Source organism: Chinchilla lanigera, unplaced genomic scaffold (assembly GCF_000276665.1).
Source record: "Chinchilla lanigera isolate Chin_1 unplaced genomic scaffold, ChiLan1.0 scaffold00029, whole genome shotgun sequence".
Classification (NCBI taxonomy): domain Eukaryota; kingdom Metazoa; phylum Chordata; class Mammalia; order Rodentia; family Chinchillidae; genus Chinchilla; species Chinchilla lanigera.
In genome coordinates, this window is record NW_004955430.1 from 7815718 (window position 1) to 7835176 (window position 19459).

The 19459-nt window shown below is 52.0% G+C and overlaps 1 protein-coding gene across 4 annotated transcripts in view; it reads left to right on the forward strand.

The window, feature by feature from the left end:
• Positions 1-16407, forward strand: part of Flnb (filamin B, beta) — a 151731-nt gene extending 135324 nt beyond the window's left edge. For 3 of the 4 annotated variants that reach the window (XM_005387431.1, XM_005387432.1, XM_005387433.1), the window contains 8 exons: positions 451-717; positions 1200-1337; positions 2242-2357; positions 5527-5659; positions 8312-8488; positions 12809-13027; positions 13906-14109; positions 14921-16407. In XM_005387431.1, coding sequence (XP_005387488.1) covers positions 451-717; positions 1200-1337; positions 2242-2357; positions 5527-5659; positions 8312-8488; positions 12809-13027; positions 13906-14109; positions 14921-15108 — 1442 coding nt within the window. In that variant the 3' untranslated portion in view covers positions 15109-16407. The remainder of the gene's footprint in view (positions 1-450; positions 718-1199; positions 1338-2241; positions 2358-5526; positions 5660-8311; positions 8489-12808; positions 13028-13905; positions 14110-14920) is intronic. The other variant, XM_013515640.1, reaches the window with a different exon arrangement.
• The last annotated feature ends 3052 nt before the right edge of the window (positions 16408-19459 follow it).

The window sequence follows — 19459 nt, forward strand, 5'->3', positions numbered from 1 at the left end:
CAGAGCTTCTTGCAGATAAGGAAAGAGGTTCTTGTGTTTTCTGCTCTTACTTATGACAAAGAGCACATCTAAGCATGACAGCCGCGTCACCTTGTCCTGGGGACACCTAAGCTGCTGTGGGTTTTATTTACATGCTGTCACTGCCCGCTCAGGCCACGGTTTGAGGATGCCATCGAGAAGTAACTCGGCTCCAGCTGAGCTGTAGAAGTTCTCAGTGGGGCAAGACCTGTCAGTGCCCTCAGTGCTGTCTGCTCTGGGTGGCCTTCAGGGCCCTGGACCTCCATGCTGGCCACAGAAGGATGGACCTCCAACCTGAAAGGGAGGAGCCTGAGCACCCCGTGTCCACCAGGCTGCACCTGCTCCCCCCGCTGCTTGCTGTGCATGCCCCCCCCACCGCCTCAGTCCCTACCCTAACCCTCCTCTTTCTCCCAACCTCCCACTGCCTTCCAGAAATTAACAGCAGTGACATGTCCGCCCGGGTCACCAGCCCCTCCGGCCGTGTGACGGAGGCAGAGATCGTGCCCATGGGGAAGAACTCCCACTGTGTCCGGTTTGTGCCCCAGGAGATGGGCGTTCACACGGTCAGCGTCAAGTACCGCGGGCAGCATGTAACCGGCAGCCCCTTCCAGTTCACTGTGGGGCCACTCGGCGAAGGGGGCGCCCACAAAGTCCGGGCAGGAGGCCCTGGCCTGGAGAGAGGAGAAGCTGGAGTCCCAGGTGAGTGTTCCGGGCAGGGTGTCACCGAGGAGAGTGAAGTGGAGCCTAGCAGTGTGGCACCTGCACCCTTGCCCCACGGACAAGACCTCTGCTGGGTGGTGTTGGGACATCCTTACTCAGGCTTCTGTGGCTCCGTGGGCTTGGATCACTCCTGTATCCGAAGCTAAACAGGCTTGTGGGACTTCTCGTGGCTGTAACTTAGTGTGTGGCAGAGTCTCTACTCTAAGGGGAGCAGAGTACCCTAAGGGCTGGTGTGCTGTGGAGCACACTGCAGTGCTGCAGAATCACTGCAAGGATCCCTTCTCCTGCTGGCTGCTGTGGGGAGCTCTGTGGGGAAAGTACTGAACGTTGTTAACCTTTCTTGGCTTGGTCTGGGTGTACTCAAAGATACAAAATTTCCCGTGGATTTAGGAAACACGGGTAGGTGCTTAGGAAACTGCGGCGATGGCTTGGTCACTAACTGGGTGTTTCTTTGCTCTCAGCCGAGTTCAGCATCTGGACCCGGGAAGCGGGCGCTGGGGGCCTCTCCATTGCTGTTGAGGGGCCCAGTAAGGCCGAGATTACATTTGATGACCATAAAAATGGGTCATGCGGTGTGTCTTATATTGCCCAAGAGCCTGGTATGTACTCAAGGATCAACTGAGACATTCTCCTTGTTCAGAGATGGTTAGGCTGCCAGGAACGGAAACCATCAGGCTAGCTCGCGTAGAACCGCTAGGCCCCAAAGGGGTGGGAATTTGTTCTGACCGCTTTCATTTCTCTGTTGGCCTCTCTGCTTTTTGCTTTCTTTTAACTGCTTTGTTAACTGGCTAGCATGCTCTGCCCACCCCTGCACCTGTGCCCCCTGGATGGAGCAGGGGTTCTTCATCCTTTGTGTGTCGGGAACGCTTTTGGCATCTGGGAAAGCTTATGGGGACCATTCTCCAGATAAAGTTTTGTAATACACAAAATGGATCAGATTATAGAGGAAATCAATTATATTAACATGGAGTTACTGAAGTTCTGTGAAAATATAGTTACCAGTAGTTAACTGTGAAAATATAGTTACCAGTAGTTACCGCATGAGCATCACAGCCATGGATGCATGTCTTCATTAATGCATTAAGTCACTGTAAAGGGTATTAATGACCTTAATTTCACAGTAGAGCTGGGTATATATAAATGATTATGTTAAGACATCCGTAAAATTTAAAATGCTATAAAAATAACCTGTGATTTTTATGGGCGATAAAAAATCACAGGTTCTTCCCCTCTGCTGTGATTTCTTGTGGGCTTTTCTAGAAGGAAATGTTAAATTCCAGTTAGAGGCCAGTGAAGTCCCCTGCAGGGGCACTGTAGACCAGGTTAAGCATCACTAACTGTGACCAGCTAAGAAAACCACATTGGCTCTTTCCGCCAGTCTCCTGGCGCCGCTGAAGCAGGCCGTCCTCTCTCTGAGGACACTGTAGCCCTTGTTAAGAAACAAGGCCACCCTGGAAGGACTTTTTTAGAGTCTCGAAATGATGGGGCTTCCTTTCCCAACAGGTAACTACGAGGTGTCCATCAAGTTCAACGATGAGCACATCCCGGAGAGCCCCTACCTGGTGCCCATCATTGCGCCCTCCGACGATGCCCGCCGCCTGACTGTTATGAGCCTTCAGGTGAGACGCAAGGAAGCATCCATCTCCTTGGCCACACGCTGACCAGTGGGACCCTGGCCTCCCGAGGCCGCTTCAATCCCGCCTGGGATGCCCAGACCCTGTGCACTTTTTGCCATAGGTGTTGCCAGGTGTGGGTGACCATCCCAGTGGCAGGGTCAGACACTCTCACCTCCCGCTGAACACAGTGGGGCCAGCAAAACCAGACTTGGCAACATGCCTCACTTGTTTAGGCACAGATTTGCTTTCTAAATATTTATTTAAGAGAAACAAAGAAAGCCTGGTAATAATTGGTTAAAGGATTAGGAGGGCTTTCAAAACAGAACAGCATGATCTAAAAAGTCCAGTGACGTTTAGCCAGCTGTTGTTAGCTTCTTTTTCCTCAGGATAGTCCGCTGCAGTTTATTCTTTTAGCACGATTTATTTATATAGTGCATAGGCGAGAACTATGCTGAGAGCTTAATCAGCGTAAGCTCAGTAAATCCTTGCAGCGGCTTGGCCCCATTTTAAAGATGGTACAGGCAGCTTATGGGGGCCAGGGCACAGCTGGTATGAGGTGGCAGAGGAAGGGCTCTGTGGCTCCAGAGCTGGTATCACTAGCTGTGGATGTCTCCCTGCCATACTACAACTAGTTGCCTAGTCCAATCTATTGGATACCAGGAGATGCAGCATTTCTCCTTGCACACAGGTGGCTTAATTCAGGTCTGCCCTAGCCCTTTCAGCCAAAGAGCCCCTGAGATGCTTCTGCATCTTTTGCTCAGGATACTGAAAAACGGAGCCGTGTCTGAATCCAGAGTAGCAGTTAAGTTGTGAAATAATGCCAAGAATATTAAAATGTTATTTCTGGGGGTTCTTACATAGCCTCCAGCTGTCCCCGGCTCTTGAAAATAATAAATTAGAACCCAATCTGAGAAACCAGATTGGTGATATCATTGCATTTAGTTCCATAAACTTGGTTTGTACCTGAAGCTCTAAACTTACCCCGGGAGAATTGGGGGTATTACTGGTTATTCCAGATTAGTCCTTCAGGTAGGGACCTGGTTCAGAGCCACAGTCTGCACATTGAAGAGGCCTTTTCTGGAGAGCCCCAAGGGTGCCAACTGGTCGCTGTGGTGTAGATGTTTTTCTTGTGTTTCATTTAAAGGCTTCTTAACAGAAATTCCTTTTGTGGCTGACTTAACTAAAACCTACGGAGGGAGATAAACCCAGCATTTGTCAGGGGCAAAGAGCTGCCTTCACGCATCTCGCTTCCTTTCGGATCTTCCGAGGTGTTTATCTCCCTCTTGAGGCTTTAGCAGCAGGTGGATTCAGGTAAAGTAAATGATTCTCTCCGAAAGGAGCTGGTTTGAAGCAAGCTTCTTCACAAAACTCTTCTGTGGAGTCCACACATCACACTCCGGTTATAAATATTTCAGCAAGCTACATATCAAGCTTTTGAATCAGCTGCTGCAGCAGGAAGGACCTGAGTGTGTGCATGGCCCCTGTTCCCCCTGAGTCATTTGATGCTGAGGGGTTTGTGCATTATTTATCAGAGCTCTGGTGGAGGCAGCACAGCAGCATCTGGTGCTGGTTAGGCCGGAGAGGCATGTACAGTTTGTCTTGCTTTTGAGACGCTGATGAAAATTGGAGTCGGCTGGCACTTTGTTGGGGGAGGGACTGGGATGCAGGTGACCTGGTGATCAAAGAGACCTAATTTTGTGTAATGGCCTCCCCTCCAGGCTATCACTTCTAGGCAGCACAGTCCTGTGGAACATTCTGCAACTGTGGGATGGCCCATATCCTCACGGTGCGCTACGGTCGTCTCTGGCCTCACATCATTACTGTATACTTGACTTGTGGCCAGGGTAACCAAGGAGCTAAACTGTTCATTTACTTTTCAGTGTGTACACGCACGCACACACACACACACACTTGAGAAACACAATGTTTGGGCCTTGCTACTAATAGGCAGTTCTTAGACCAGCACCCTTGGCATTACCTGGAAATTTACTAGAAATGTAAAGCCCCAGACCCCTGGATCCGAATCTGTGTTTGAACAGTTCCCCCTGATGATTCACTCACACATGAAGTGTGAGCTATGCTGCTTTCAAGTCAGTGTCTGAGGACTGGCCGGTCAACCACCTGTAGCCCCATACTGTTGACCTGTGACGTGTTGCTGCTGTCTATGTTCCCAAGTACCTGAATTTCTTAATCCACTCCTCCAAGGAGGTACAGTTCCTAAGACAAAGCTTAGGGAGTGAAAGTGACCCAAGGCAGAGCAAAAGCTACACTTCTCTGTGTTGCTTTTTGGGGAGACGGGCAACTTCTGAAAGCATATTAATTTGTTTAACAATAAGCTGACATTTCCGAGCCTTTCTGTGTGTCAGCCAGGCCCTGGGCTGAGTGTTTTACATGCAGAACTTTGTTTGAGCCTCACAGCAGCTCTCTGGGATGGATTCAATAGTTGTGTCCATTTCATAGTTGAGGAGACAGAGCCCGAAACAGGTGCAGGATCTTAGTTATATTGCTAGGAAATGATAGAAAACCAAGGTCTGGGGGCTGGGGATTTAGCTTAGAGGCACAGCGCCTGCCTGGCAAGCGTGAGGTCATGAGTTCGATTCCTGGTGCCGGGAAAAAAAAAAAAAAAGAAAACCAAGGTCGGGCTGATTCTTGGCCACTGTCTAATACTGCCTGCCTTGAACATGTGTGGCCATTTACAATTTTTTAAAGTTCTCTCCATTCCTACACTTGGGATGAAAACAAACATTGATACAACTTTGTTCATGTTAGTGAGTACATGGTATTGTCTGCAGCCAGGCTCCTCCTAAAAGGGGCTCCTTATTTTTTGGCTTGGAAAGGTACTGGGTTTTGTGGCTTGTGCAGTTCTTGTCTGGCGTGCTTAAACTGCAGTCCTGTTGCCAGCGGTGTCTCTAGTCTCCAGCCCCAGGAACCATCTCTGCCAGCCTGAATCAAGATGATTTGGGGACGAGACCGTGCAGATGTGTGTCTCTGTTTCCTTGTATTTTATTCTAGAAGTGTGGAACGTGATCCAGCAATTCTTCTGTTGTCGGATGTGTGGAAAAATATTCTAGGCCTGCTGGCACGCTGTCACCCTGAGCATGGATCAGGTCGGTGTGTGCCACTGAACAAGAATGCTAAGGGCCATAACCTGTCTAATATATTAAATTCTCAGGAATCGGGATTAAAAGTTAACCAGCCAGCATCCTTTGCTATAAGGTTGAATGGTGCAAAAGGCAAGATCGATGCCAAGGTGCACAGCCCCTCAGGAGCCGTGGAGGAATGCCACGTGTCTGAGCTGGAACCAGGTAAGTGGGGGGCCCAGAGTGGGGTCCCCCTCCAGCACTTCCTGCAGAGAGTTCTGCAGATGTGCACCCCTGGAGAGGCCCAGCCGTTGCCTCACACCCACAAGCCTTTGTGTTCTCTTTGCTGTTGCCAGGCATTGTTTATAAATTACAATATAAACAACAGGGACTCAGAAATTCTCCTTTGATATATGATGCATCCACTCTCTGTTTTTTTTTTTTTTAAAACAAATTCTGCTTCATTTTTGTTAGTTTTTCAGATTCCTTTTCCATGATACTCATTATGACTTTTCCCTCACATTTGGACAGAACCACAGATTTTTATTATATTGCTGTCCTAATGAGGAGAGTCAGTGCACCGTGGTCTCAGTTTACTCTGAGGGGAAGGTAGATTGGTGATCATCTGTACATGTGAAAAAGAGACTCTGAGGGGCTGGGGATTTAGCTCAGCGGCACAGCGCCTGCCTGGCAAGCGCAAGGTCTTGAGTTTAATCCCCAGTACTGGAAAAAAAATAAAAAGTAGAAAATAAAATAAAATAAAATAAAAATAAAAATAAAAATAAAAAGAGACTCTAGGTCTCTAGAGCTTGAGCCTCTAAGATTTTCTCTCCTGCCCTGCTGTATAGAATTCTGGAATTGTCAGTCAGCTTTAAAGAGAGCATTTTGCCTGTTAGCATTAAGTGTCAGAGACTTGGCAGGAAGATGAGGCTGAGAAATAAATGATTCCTGTCCTCAAATAGCTGCTCAGAGCTCAAGAGAATGAGGCCTAAAACCTGCAGCAACCTGGCTGTCGCTCCACAGGAGAACTGAGGAGCAGATGGTGCAGATGTCAGAGCAGGAGAGAGAAGCCATGCCTGCCTCAGCAAGGGCAGGAGAGCTTCTCAGAGGCCTCATTTAATGTAGGATTTGATGCCCAGTCCTGTTTGATGCTGGGCGTTTGCTGTGTGGTTGGCTGTGTGACCGGTGAGAGTTTAAATCTAGGACCTGGGTTAACATTCATGCATCTTCTGCTGGGCAGAAGGGGCACTGCAAGCGTCAGAAGGAACTAAGTGTGGCTACGTCACCAAGAATGTGCGAGGACATCTGAAGGAGTGGTGAGCCGATGCTCCCAGAGGGTCCTCTTGAGAAAGCAGGATTCATCCACAGCACTGGAAATAGAAAGGAGGGACTTGAAGCCAGAGAACCATAGCACTTGGTGACCAGTTGGCCTATGGACTGGGGAGTGGCGGGGACTGAGACACGTGGCGGGGTGAATGTGTAGGGAGAGGGTAAGGCAGTTAGCAGAATTAGGTCAGCCAGGTAGAGGGTAGGCAAGGGTTGGTCAGGGCATTAAAGAGTTTACTCCCTGTTTGTGGACTTTTGAAGTATCACCCAGATACCTAAGTAGTGATGTTTAGCTCACTATGGTATTGGCTTAGATGCCAGTGAAGTTCGTTGTCCACAGCCCTGGGCGGTACTTGAAGCCCTAGAGATGTCTAAATCACCAGCTGCCAGTTAGGATGCTGTTAGTTGTAAATTATAAATCCCCACCTCCAGCCAACTCACACAATAAAGAGGCGCAATAATTCACATAACCAGAAAGTTCAGGATCTGAGGTGGGTTTCTGTAGTAAATGAATCGGTCATTCCTGCACGATCTCTAAGGCTTCAGAGGCCTTTCCTCTTTCGTGGGCCTCATTCTGAAGCTGGCCTACTTCTTAGTGGCAAGATGGCTGCAGTAGCACTAGATCCTTCATCTTCCCATCATACCAATCAAAAGACATTCCCTTCTCAGGATTCTTTTTCAGAAATGTGAGAGGTACCTTTTGTAGAAGTATCCAGCAAGCTTCCTCTCCCATCTCAGTGAACTGGGGCATCTGACAATTCCAGAGTCATTTCTTCTGGTTAAAGAAATGCTGTGTTTTAATTGGTTAGGCTTGGGTGAAGAAAGATTTTCCCCACCCAGTGAGGGACCACACCTGGGCACGGAGGTGGAATCTGCTCCTCCCGAAGCATATTGGCTTACAAGAGAAGGGTGGGGACCCGGTGCCCAGCAGGGGACTCCCAGGGAAGGGGGAGCACGGAAGGGTGTAGGGCAGCAGCTGTGTACCTGTAGACATTCACCTCTGGGGGTTTGGCAGGAGCTGTGGGTGACACACACTGAAGGGGATGAAGGGGAGAGGGAGCCCGCCAGGGGCTGAGAGACTGACGTGGAGAATCGGCTCCCCTTGTCCCAGGGGATAGGGCGGCCATGCAGTGCACTGCGGATGGATGGTTTAGGTGCCTGTTTCCATGAACAGATTTCCCTACGTGACCCAAACAAGTGGGGAAAACCCTGTGGGACATTTAGTAGCTCTGAGCTTGATTAAGGAGGACTAATTGCCATTTGGAACCATTTTTCCCCTTCAAGTGGCTAAGTAGAAACACTGTGACCTAAAGGAAGTATCCTGAGGCAGGGGCGGGAGTGTGCAGCAGGATTTGAGTCTTGGGTGCGTTTCCCAACAGACTGACCTGGGCCACACAAGTTGCCCCATGTGGTTTGAGAGCGGCCTTGTCGGGTGCCAGGCTCCTGGTACAATGATTCACAGCGGCCGGCTTAGGGTGGCTTCAGTCCTCTGTCCTCATCTGGCTCCGGCACGTCCACCTGCCCTGTCTCACCCTCTGTCTTTGCTCCTAGATAAGTATGCCGTTCGTTTCATCCCCCACGAGAATGGCATCCACACCATCGACGTCAAGTTCAACGGGAGCCACGTGGTCGGAAGCCCCTTCAAAGTGCGCGTCGGGGAGCCCGGACAAGCGGGGAATCCTGCCCTGGTGTCCGCCTATGGCGCGGGGCTCGAGGGAGGCACCACAGGTAACATTCCTGCGCTTCCTGTCATTCGCTTAGCCAGCTGCTGGGGCAGCGCCAAGGGAACTCCTCGAGCCTTTTGCAGCTGCCTGTGGGGAGACTGGAGTAGCACAGGCTTTGGAAGCTCTGCTGTTCCCAGTTGTTTTGGGAGATGTGGTTTGACCCATGATGAATCCAGGGCTCAGTGGCTGTGTTATCACACTTAATTGTTCTTTGTGGCCCAGATGGCTTCCTTTGCCAAGTTCCTCGACCCTAGTGACAGAACACTGATAGCTGGGGAACACAGCCCAGTTCTGAGGGTTTCTTTGCCTGCGCAGGATTCATCCTGCATCGCGGGGCCTGCCGAGAACTCACTTCCATGGGTTCCTTTCATGGCCCCCTGGGCTCCCAGAAATGCACTGAAACAGCGGAGGATCTACCTTCTTTTATTCTCTGATCTCACAGAAGAGGAGAAAAAATGGAAATGGTCCAAGAGTTCTGCAGCTTTTTGGACCCGTTACAACCTGTTTTCATTCTCAGTCTTTGCCCCAGCTGGGACACATCTGACTGTGAAAACACAGGCAGTGAAGAAGTAGACAAAGCAAAACTCACTCCGCTGCCTCCTCCTGCCTCTCCAGTCAGACCAAGAGTAGACACTGCTGGCAGGTCAGGGTGGCCTTCGTTCTGGACAGCTAGGTTGGTTAGCTGGCCACTGTGCTGGGCGGGTGGGGACACAGTTCCGCCTTTATTTTACAGAAGTAATCTCACTGGAAATGGGCAGCTTGCTTTTCTCATTTAACGTTTTTCTTTCTTTTTGGTTCTGGGGATTCCACACGCCAGGCAAGTTCTCTGCCGCTGACCTTACACCCACGGCCCTCTTTTAGTTTTTGTTTTGACACAGTGTCTCCGTGCAGTGCCCGGGCTGGCCTTGAACTTGCAATCTTCCTGTCTCAGCCTCCCAAGTAGCTGGGATTAAAGCCCTCTGATGGGCTTGGGTGATGACATTTTACAGAGGAGGGACATGAGGTGCAGAGAGGTCCTGTCACTCCCCAGACTCAGCTGGGAGGTCACAGAAGCAGGAACTGGTCCGGGTCTATGACCTCAGAGCTTGAACCCTTAACCCCTGAGCTCTGCTGCCTCCCTACGTGGCTGCTTACCGCTAAACCTCAGCTGCTCTGCCTGGTGTCTTAAACCAGGTCCCCTGTCTGGAACGGTTTCCAGGCAGCAGTGTGGGCATTTGGAGCTCGGCAAGCTGCCAACCACTGAGGACTTCGGCGGTTCCTCCCGGCTCACGAGCACATGGCAGTCCTGGGTCCAGACCGCACAGCGGTGCAGGGTCTCCTAAGCCAGCAAGGCACTGTGTGACCCTCCTGCTGGCTCAGGTGGCTGCCAGGCCCTCTCCTGCTTCCTCCTGGCACATCGCACACTTTCTCTGGAGCTTGGGTTTCAGGCTGCACTGGACGCTGCTGGGATAAGGAGCTGGCCTTGCAGGAGGCTCCCAGCCAGGAGGGGAGAGGACAGAGCATGCCTGTTTCCGTGCTCGTGTAAATATTGCTCTTGTCACGGCAAGGCGCCTTGGGTTTCTGGCCTTCCCACGCCAAGCCTTTTCCCAGAGCCACCCAGAGATGAGCCATCTGCAGTGGGGGTTGAATGAGAAGATATCTGCCGGGTGGCAAAGGGCCCTGACCTTTGGCGCAAAGCAAACATCCTTGTGCTTTTATGGGTCGCTTTGCCGTATCTCTTGGCTCAAGTTTGAAATGGTCCATTTTGCAGATTTAGGAGCAGAGAATGTGGAGAATTTGGGGCAGGACTCTGCTCAGGGGCAGAGGTCGGAGTTAGATCACGGAGTTCCAGACTCTTCCAGTCAGCTGAGCAAAGTCCCTGATGAAGTGGCCCAGGCGTCCAGTGTGCAGCAGGGACCTTCTGTGCTCCCGCTGCCCTCACCATACTCTTGGGTTCTCTTCACATCACATAAATCTCTCGCCTTTTACCCTAGCCAGCCTTAGAGGTCAGGCAGCCCTTCAGTAAACATGTCCTGGACTCCAGGAACTCAGCCAGACTTGGGGTGGGGGTGGGGAGACTACCATGCCAGAGATGTTTTATGGTGTCAGGTACTGAACAGGTTTTGGATGGGGATGACAGTAAGAGACTGTTTCGGTTTTTTTTTTTTAGCTGTATGAGGATGTCCCTAGCTCTTTTAATTTTTTTAAAAATAGGGCTGGGGATTTAGCTCAGTAGCACAGCGCCTGCCTGGCAAGCGCAAGGTCGTGAGTTCAATTCCCAGTACCAGGGGAAAACAAACAAACAAACAAATTTTTTAAAAAATAATTTTAAGACAGGGTCTTACTAAATTGCCCAGCTTGAGCTCAAACTTGGAATCCTCCTGCCTCAGCCTCCCAAAGTGCTGAGGGTACAGTTTGCACCTCCACACCTGGCTGAGAGACTTTGTATTTCTCTCTCCTGGTTTCTCTCAGACAAACATCTTAGTTCCAAGTTGCATGTATAAATCCCGGTTCTGCTGGTAGCTGCCTGGGTTATCTGACCTTTTAGTGCTTCTACCGCAATCTCTGTAATGTGGGAATTATAAGGGAGCCCAGCTGCTGGGCACATTCCGCGTATTAAAGGAGGTTAAGGCCAGGCTGTGCTTACCCCGTCGCCCCTGATTCCCTCTTTCCCCTCCCCTTTCCTGCCTGTTGGGCTCGCAGTCAGGGTGAACTGACTTTTCTCCAGAAGAAGCAGCTTGTTGCAGAAGTGGAGCTTTGTTCTATTGCTGCAGGTCTTTTCAACTCCACTTGAAAATATCTGTCCTTGTCGCCGTCCCCTGGGCGTGCTGTCCCTGTGGCTGCTCACCTCTGTCCCCCTTCTTGGCAGCAGCCTTGAGGTTCCGAGCACAGGTTCATAGCCATGGCGAGGTTGAGACAGTGGGGAGGCCTTGGGGCAGGAGCCTCGGGGCTTCCAGAAACAGCTGGGTTGTGTTGGGGTCCCACAACAGCCTCTCATTCCTTTTTTTTTTTTTTTTTCTTTTTTTTTAGACCAGGTCTCTCTATGCCAGCCTCAAACTTGTAGCAATCCTCCTGCCTTGGCCTCCCAAGCGCTGGGCTTACAGGCGTGTACCACCACATCCGGCCCCTTTCTTTTATTGATGATCAGAACAATAATTCTTTCTCTGGCCCAGCAGCTATAATTAAACCAAAATATTTCCTAGCTAGGGCGGTGCCTAGGGCTCTGGCAGAAGCACAGCTCTGTGTGATGTGCAAAGGACACTCTGGCTGGGCACTGTAGGACACACAGCTGCTCCTGGCACCCAGGCCCCCCCTCTGCCCACCTCATTGCTCTCTGTCTCAAAAGGAGCTGAGGGAATGGCGCGCTCAGCCAGGAGAGCCGCGGTCATCAGTCGGCACTATATCGGAAGTTTCCTCACAAGGAAGTGTGTCTGCAGGGTGGCATGGCAGAGTCGAGGGGTTTGGCTTCTCAAAACACCAGGTGCTGGGCTGGAGATATAGCTCAGCAGCACAAGTGTCTGCCTTGCAAGCGAAAGATTCTGGGTTCGATTCCCGGTACCAAAAAAAACAAAACAAAACACCAGGTACTGCTAATACGTCTCGGGCAGCTCCTGGCCATCCAGTGGCCTGGGTGGCAGGGCCATGAGACCTGGTCCTGATGCGGCTCCCGCTATCAGTGGTATGCTATGACCGGCAAAGAGCTGAACCTCCACTGCGGTAGTGCCATTTGTAAAACAGGACACGTCTCGTGACATGCAGGAAGAATGTGCTTGGCCCAGGGTCTGCCATTCCTTTCCCATCTTGTTGCTGGTATTCATGGCACAGTGGGTGGGCCGCGGGTCACAGTGGCTTCCCTAGTCTTTAGCGTGCCCTCTGGGGTGAGGACTCTGAGGAGGAAGGGCAGGGATTCTGGGGCCTCCAGCTTCTCCAGACCCACCTGGAGGAGGAAGAAATTGTCAGAGGAGCCCATACTGCCCTTCTCCCCTGGAGCAGAGCCTGGCACTTACGGCTGAAGCAGCGCTTCAGGCTCACAGTGACTCAGGTCCTCGGCCTCAGCCATAGCTCATGCCCAGAGGAGATAGCAGGCTATCTAGGTATTTGATGTGTGTGCATGAAACATCAGCCATGCTCTGCCTTGGCCTGGGAACCTGGGAACAGCTACTGCCCCCGGGCCCTGAGGTCCTTTGTGAGGAGCTGAGAACCAGGACCTGCAGGTATCCCGCTACCAAGGTGAGGGGACTTGTGTGCCTCACCACTGCCTCATTTCCCTAGGAAAACTTGCCAGGCCACACCCCCAGCCTGGCCCTCCAGACCTCCACATGCATTTCCTCTTCCTCTCTCCCAGGCCTCCAGTCCGAGTTCTTCATCAACACCACGCGGGCAGGCCCAGGGACACTATCCGTCACCATCGAAGGCCCGTCCAAGGTTAAAATGGATTGCCAGGAAACCCCGGAAGGGTACAAAGTCATGTACACACCCATGGCTCCTGGGAGCTACCTGATTGGCGTCAAGTATGGTGGTCCCAACCACATCCTGGGCAGCCCCTTCAAGGCCAAGGTGACAGGTAATGACGGACCGTTCGGGGTTGTTCTCTACCTTGGGGAGTTGGTCTGGTCAAATTAACAGTCAGAGTGACTATGGATGATTTTAGTTATGTGGAATCTACTTAGAGTCTTGACTGTAAAAAATAATGTGACATGTCAGAGGCTGGCGTGTCTGAAACATGGAAAAATAAATCTGAAGCAGGAGGGAGGAGCGGGTGTGGAAGCAGAGAAAGCAAGGTAGATGGTTTCTTCCTCCAGTGTTTACACATCTGGAATCTTGTGCATTTAATCAGAGCCTCAAAACCCCCTCATTTCTAACCTTCGCATTTGAAATAATCAAACACTTAAATTAAATATATAAAAGTATGCCACTTTCAAAGCACTGGAAAGAATGTCAAACAAGAAAAACAACTTCATAGTCTACCACCCAAAGTCTACCGTAAATATTGTGGTAAATCCCTTCCACATGTCCGTTACTGTTACACAAGTAGTGTAGGTTCATTGGGGAATAACTAGAAGGCTAAGATAGAAGACTCATTTTCTGTCGTGCATAGACTCAGTTTTGATACCATACGTTCTCCCAAACTTACGCAGAGTATTCTATGCAAATGGAAAGACGTGAAAGGTTGGCGTGTGTTTACGTGGAAGGGATTTCTAGGCCTTGTCAGCCAAAGCCTTATAGCCCATTTTTCTAGAAAGACAGCTCATAGTTGCATGGGAGGGACCCTGTAGGATTTAGGAGACGTTATAAGTTTGAGTTGCAGATGTGTGGCTTCTGCATCCAGGTGTTAGGGTGTGGAACTTTCTTGGAGCTTTTGCATGGGGCACCTCCTGTGTTGCACTGAGCTGGCGCCTCATTCGGCTGTTCACACCTCCCTCCTTCTTTCCCGTGTCCTAGGTCAGCGTCTGGTGACCCCAGGCTCAGCCAACGAGACCTCCTCCATCCTGGTAGAGTCAGTGACCAGGTCTTCCACAGAGACCTGCTATAGTGCCATCCCCAAGTCATCCTCGGATGCCAGCAAGGTGACCTCCAAAGGGGCAGGACTCTCAAAGGCCTTCGTGGGCCAGAAGAGCTCCTTCCTGGTGGACTGCAGCAAAGCTGGTAGGCAGCGTGGGCCTGAGTGGGCGGGGAGGGGGTAGGCCAAGCACTGTCCTGCACTTTGATCTTGTGTGCTGAGGCCTTGGGTAGTGACCCAACCCCATGCTCCAAACTCTGTGTGACCCAGCCGTTTGCAAGTAACATGTCTCTTGCCCTCTTCTCCTGTATTTAGTGTTTTTAAATGGTTTTCCTCTTTTGCCTCTTGCTTCTTTCTCATGACCTGAAGGTGGACAAGTGACAGTGACCTTGTTACAGACGGGCAAACCGAATCAGTTCCCTGGTCCCCTCTTCTGCCCCACGTTGCTCACACTGCGATTTGAACAGGGGTGTTTACTTGGGCGTCAGTTGTCATTTGCCTGGGGTCTAGTGTCCCCACACACCTAGGCAGAAACCCAGGCTTGCCACTTACTTTGTTCTTTCATTCTTTCCTGAAACTTAAAACTCATTAACCAGTGACCTCGAGGCAGTCATTGAGTCTCCTTCTAAATGTCAGCTTGCTCATTTCTCGAATGAAACCATAGTAGGACCTTCCTTAAGGTAGATAATGTTGTACGCCCTGCTCTGCAGATGGGGAAGCGAAGGCGGGGAGAGGTAGAGTTCCATGTCCAGGGTCACTTGGGTGGGAGGTGGCGGGGCAGGGATTCAAACCCACACCACCAGGCTCTGTGAGTCTCCGCTTACACTCACCACGCTCTCCTGCCTGTCCAGGAGCTGCGCGTCGGGGACAGTCCCTGGTCTCAGTCCCTGCAGCTCCCACGTGCCGCCTCCTCCTCACCTGCCCTCATGCACCCAGAGTAACCTCTTCTGTCCCCAGGTTCCAACATGCTGCTGATCGGAGTGCATGGGCCCACCACCCCCTGCGAAGAGGTCTCCATGAAGCATGTGGGCAGTCAGCAGTACAACGTCACCTACGTCGTCAAGGAGAGGGGGGATTACGTGCTCGCGGTGAAGTGGGGAGAGGAGCACATCCCTGGCAGCCCCTTTCATGTCACAGTGCCTTAAATCAGTTTACGTCAGACCCCGGGAGGAGTTTTTGCCATTGCTTTCGTTGCTTGTTCATCATTCACTTTCTACAATGTCCTCCAGCGAGCGGGTGGGTCTGAAACCCAGCCCAAAACATTGCCGTTCTCAAGCGCCTTCACGAGCAGGTTGCACGCTTGCCCCTTGCGGGGCGCGTTGGGAAATCCAAAGAAACGAACTCACCCAGTGCGCTAAGAAGATTCAGAGTACTCTGTGTTCAGATCGGAACTCTTGGTGGCAGAAGTCACTGCGGACAGACCAAGAACACGGCAAGACTGGTGTTTTTAAAAAACTAAATCTGGGGGGTGGGGAAGAATCTGGCCAGGCTGAACTACCGGTTTGCTCTGGAGCATTTATGAAACAAAACTGGGGGGAGGGGGCAGGGAAAAAGAAGAGATCTAGTTTAGGATGTCATTTAACAAAGGAGGTGGCTTCAAAGCAGCTTGATCTGTCCCAGGGCCCTGTCATATTCTGTAAGGAAAAGCTGTTAGGTAGCTACCACGGTTTAGATGCATCTCCTCACCACCCCCGCGCTCTGGCCTTCTGACAGTTCTCCCAGGGCACAACGTAAACCGGCAGCAGCTGGCTTCCTAGCACAGCTCCACTTCTGGTGATTTTTTTTCCTTGCCAAGTCACAAAGTGTGACCCTCTTGGTGGCCACGTATCTGCCTTAGTTTCTCCCAAGCCCACTGCGCCCACTTGGTCTCGGGAATTTGGCGCTACCACAGAGAACCCCACTGCTGAAGGTCCCCCTGAACCACGCTACGCCTTGTTTCTAACATGCTCCTGTGGTTTGTCAGCCCTCGGCCTTCAGGCGGCCTCAGACGGGTCGGTGCGTGATGCTGTGTCATCAGGTGCCTTCACCTTGGAGGCCTCCGTCACAAGCCACAGTGCAACAGCGGCCTCGCGGGCCACTCTTTCTGGAGAACCACCTGCGGCTGTTTAGAAAATGATAGGTAGATGGGTGCAGTTCCAAACTCGGGGTGATGGCATTTTGCATGCTTGCTGCACGCCCGAGCTGGCTTTGGGAGCAGGTGGATACAGTCAGGGGCATTGCCTGGCGCGTGTGGGGACCTGAGAGGTGAGGTGAACGCTCTGCACCCCGGTGTAGCTCTGGGGCAGGTGTGGGTGGTAAAAGCCCACCAGTCAGGAACTGGAACAGCGGAGCGAATGTGAGGGGACCACAGGCGTAGTAACTGGGACGGGGAGGCCAAACTGGAATCAAATGCCGACTGTAAATTGTATCTTATAACTTATTAAATAAAATGTTTGCTCCTTAAAGTTGCCCTGGCATTCTTGGGTGGCGTCTGTTCTGAGCCAAGGGCTTGAACCTCTGACCGGCTCTCCCTACCTCTGGCTGAAAAGACGCGTGAGTCTGACCTGCCTTTGCAGGGGGAGGTCTGTGCTCTCCTGAGAAGCAGCGTGGCCAGTGGGGGCCTGGCCTGAGAGGTGAGGGGACCCCAAGGGCATGCAGGCTGACACTAACTAGCAGGACCCTTCTGGGAGTCCTAGAAATGAAGTCTGAAGGCTGTGGGGATTTTCTCCTCTTTCCTCTCCTCTCCCCTTCCCTTCCCTTGCCTCCCCTTCCCTTGCCTCCCCTTCCCTTGCCTCCCCTTCCTTCCCCTCCCCCTTCCCTCCCCCTTCCCTCCCTTCTCCTCTTTTCTCTTTCCCTCCACTCCCCTCCCCTCCTTTTGCCCTGTGGGAGATTGAACTCAGGCCCTGAAGCTTGCTAGGCAAGCACCCTGCTACTGATCCACTCCCTGAGTCCCAAAGGCTGTGGCTTTTGAGAGGGAGAGGACAGAGAAAGAGAGGGAGGGCCTTTTTCCTGATGGCACCAGGAGGCCCTCATTTTCAGGAATGTTCTCCAACAGGAACATACCAAGTGTTATCCCACTGCCTTAGGCAAGGTTAGTATTTACTGTCTCCATCTGCCCGTCCCCCTCCATTTCTCTTTTCTGACTGGAAGAGCTTCTCCCAGTTGCTTAGGATGTACCCAGCACCTCCTCCTGTGACAGAAACTAAAGCCATTGATTTTCCACTTCAGTGAAGCCTGGCTGGGCCTCGAGGAGGCTGCATTTGTAAGTTAGTACACGGACTTTGGCACTGGTCTCCCAGGGGCTTGGAGGAAGTTCTCCACCTCTCCGAGTAGGCCTCCCTGGGTGGTGGTGAGGATTAGGTGAATTCCTCAGGGAGTTACAAGGCACAGGTCCCTGCCTGAGTCCCCCTCTGTGGTCTGTGTCCAGCAGCTGCAGGAGGTGAGGGTCCCACTGAAGGTCGTGCCTGGGCTGCTTGTGAGAGTCCGGTTGGCCTGGGACGGTGTTAGCCTGGAGCGCATTTCCTCCCTAAAAGCTGCTGCTGACTGTTCACCATCAAGACGTCCAGGGCAGAGAGCTGCACCCCTCTCTGCCGGTCAGTGGCTGGAGCCATGGGGCAGCTCTTATCTGCACTGAGCTTGGCTGCTGTGGACACTGCTGCTGTTGTTCAAAACACCTTGAAAACTTTGAAACCTGAACCACTCCCCACGGGCCTGGTGCCAGGTCCTTTCGGACTCTCACTGGTTGACTGCCCCATTCCCAGCAGGAGCTGACAGGGCCGTCACTCTTCAGCCGCAGCGGCAGCGGGGTTAGGCAGACAGCGGCTGGCAGCTGCAGGGCAGAGATCTCAGCGAGGAGGGCTGGCCTCTCTCACCTCGTCCTCACCGCCCCCCTGCAACCCAGAGAAGCCGTCCCCAGCCACTGTCACCGTTCTGTTTGCAGTTCACTCTCAGACACGTGGGCCCTTGGCCACATGTCTATAGTTCCAGGACTTCAAAGGGGCCTTGAAAGCTGTATTTTGATGAGTTTGGTGTAAAATGAGTTGAGCACATAGGGATTTAATTTCCCTCGAAAATTGCTCGGCCTTAAAAATTAGCAGGATAAAAGTAGGAGGCAAAAGGAGTGTTCTGTCTTTGTCAAGCCCTCAAGTTTGTCTTTTAAAATGGGGAAGGAGAGCATTAATTGAAAGCCTCTTTAACTTCATCCGGTCAGGAAAGGAGAATGTGTCCAAGTCTTTAATAGCTGGGAGGGGTAAGGGGCTTTGTAATCAGAGTGCTTCACTAATGAGAACTCTTTCCCAGAAATGTATTTTATTAACAAAAGGTGCCCCCCTCACACACACGTCTGATTGGAGGGAAGGGGGCTCCAGGCAAGCCTGGATTCAATTTCCACCCCCCCTGGCTTTGTCTTAAGGATGCTGCCCAAACACATGGTGGGAGGGACCTTTGCAAACAAAGGGATCCTTCTCTGTTTTGTGATGGGCTTTGTCTGGGCCCCCAAGCCCACGAGGCCCAGCTCATGTGCATGGAATTTGAGGGGACCTACCCCTCACACCCACCTCTCCCCTGGAGTTCCCAGTCAGCCAGGAGGACTGGGGTGGGGGTGGGGTGCTGAGGCTGACTCGTGGCCGGGATCCCAGTGTTTATGGCGATGCACTTGCGAATCGCTCCAGGACAAAGAAACTGTGAAGCCTTTATTGTCTCCATCTTTCCTCTGCCCTGGCTGCTGCCTCCCCTCGCGGAGCGCTGCCCTCCTCCCAGGCAGTGGACATTCTGCATGGTGGCAGGCTTTTGTCAGAAGGCACCCTGGGCAGAGGTGCTGAGTCCTGGGAAAGCCCCGCTGAAGCAGCAGCTCTGACAGCAGCAGGATGGGGTGAGCAGTGCTGGTCAGCGTGACAGGTCAGGTCTAGTTGCAATCCCAGCACATCAGCTTACCAGCCGGACACTTCGGGCAAGGACCTCTGTGCCTTGGTGCCTCATCTTTAAAGGCGGGTCTAATGGAAAACCCTTTTCTAAGAAAAGGTGGACACCTGTCTGGCCAACACTTCCCCTCCCACTACCTGGGTAGACAACCTTACTCCATCGAAACTGCCCAAGAGGGGCTGAAGGCTGGGGAGACAGCTCCCCCTGGTGGTGGAAGGGTGTCTGGCGAGGGGAGAGGTGGCTTGTGGGAAGCCATTTAGCATGGTGGTTATAAGCACGGGTGGGGGGATTCAAATCCTAAGCTGGCCACTCACCCTCACAGAAGGCTGTGCCTTGGTGTTCTCTCCAGTGAAGTGGGTTTACAGGACCCACCCTGTGGGTCTGAAGGTTCACCCACAAGTGTGTAAAGAGCTTGTCTCTGTGACTGATACATGTGAAGCGCTCACAGAAAGGTTGTCACTGATACGAGGTCACTAAGACAACTGTCATGGAGAATTTGGTGTCTGGGAGGGTACAGGAGTCACAAGGACAGAGCCCAGGGGAGGTGGAGTGCTGCCATGGGTGGAGCACACCCTCGGCTGGGGATTGAACCTGGGC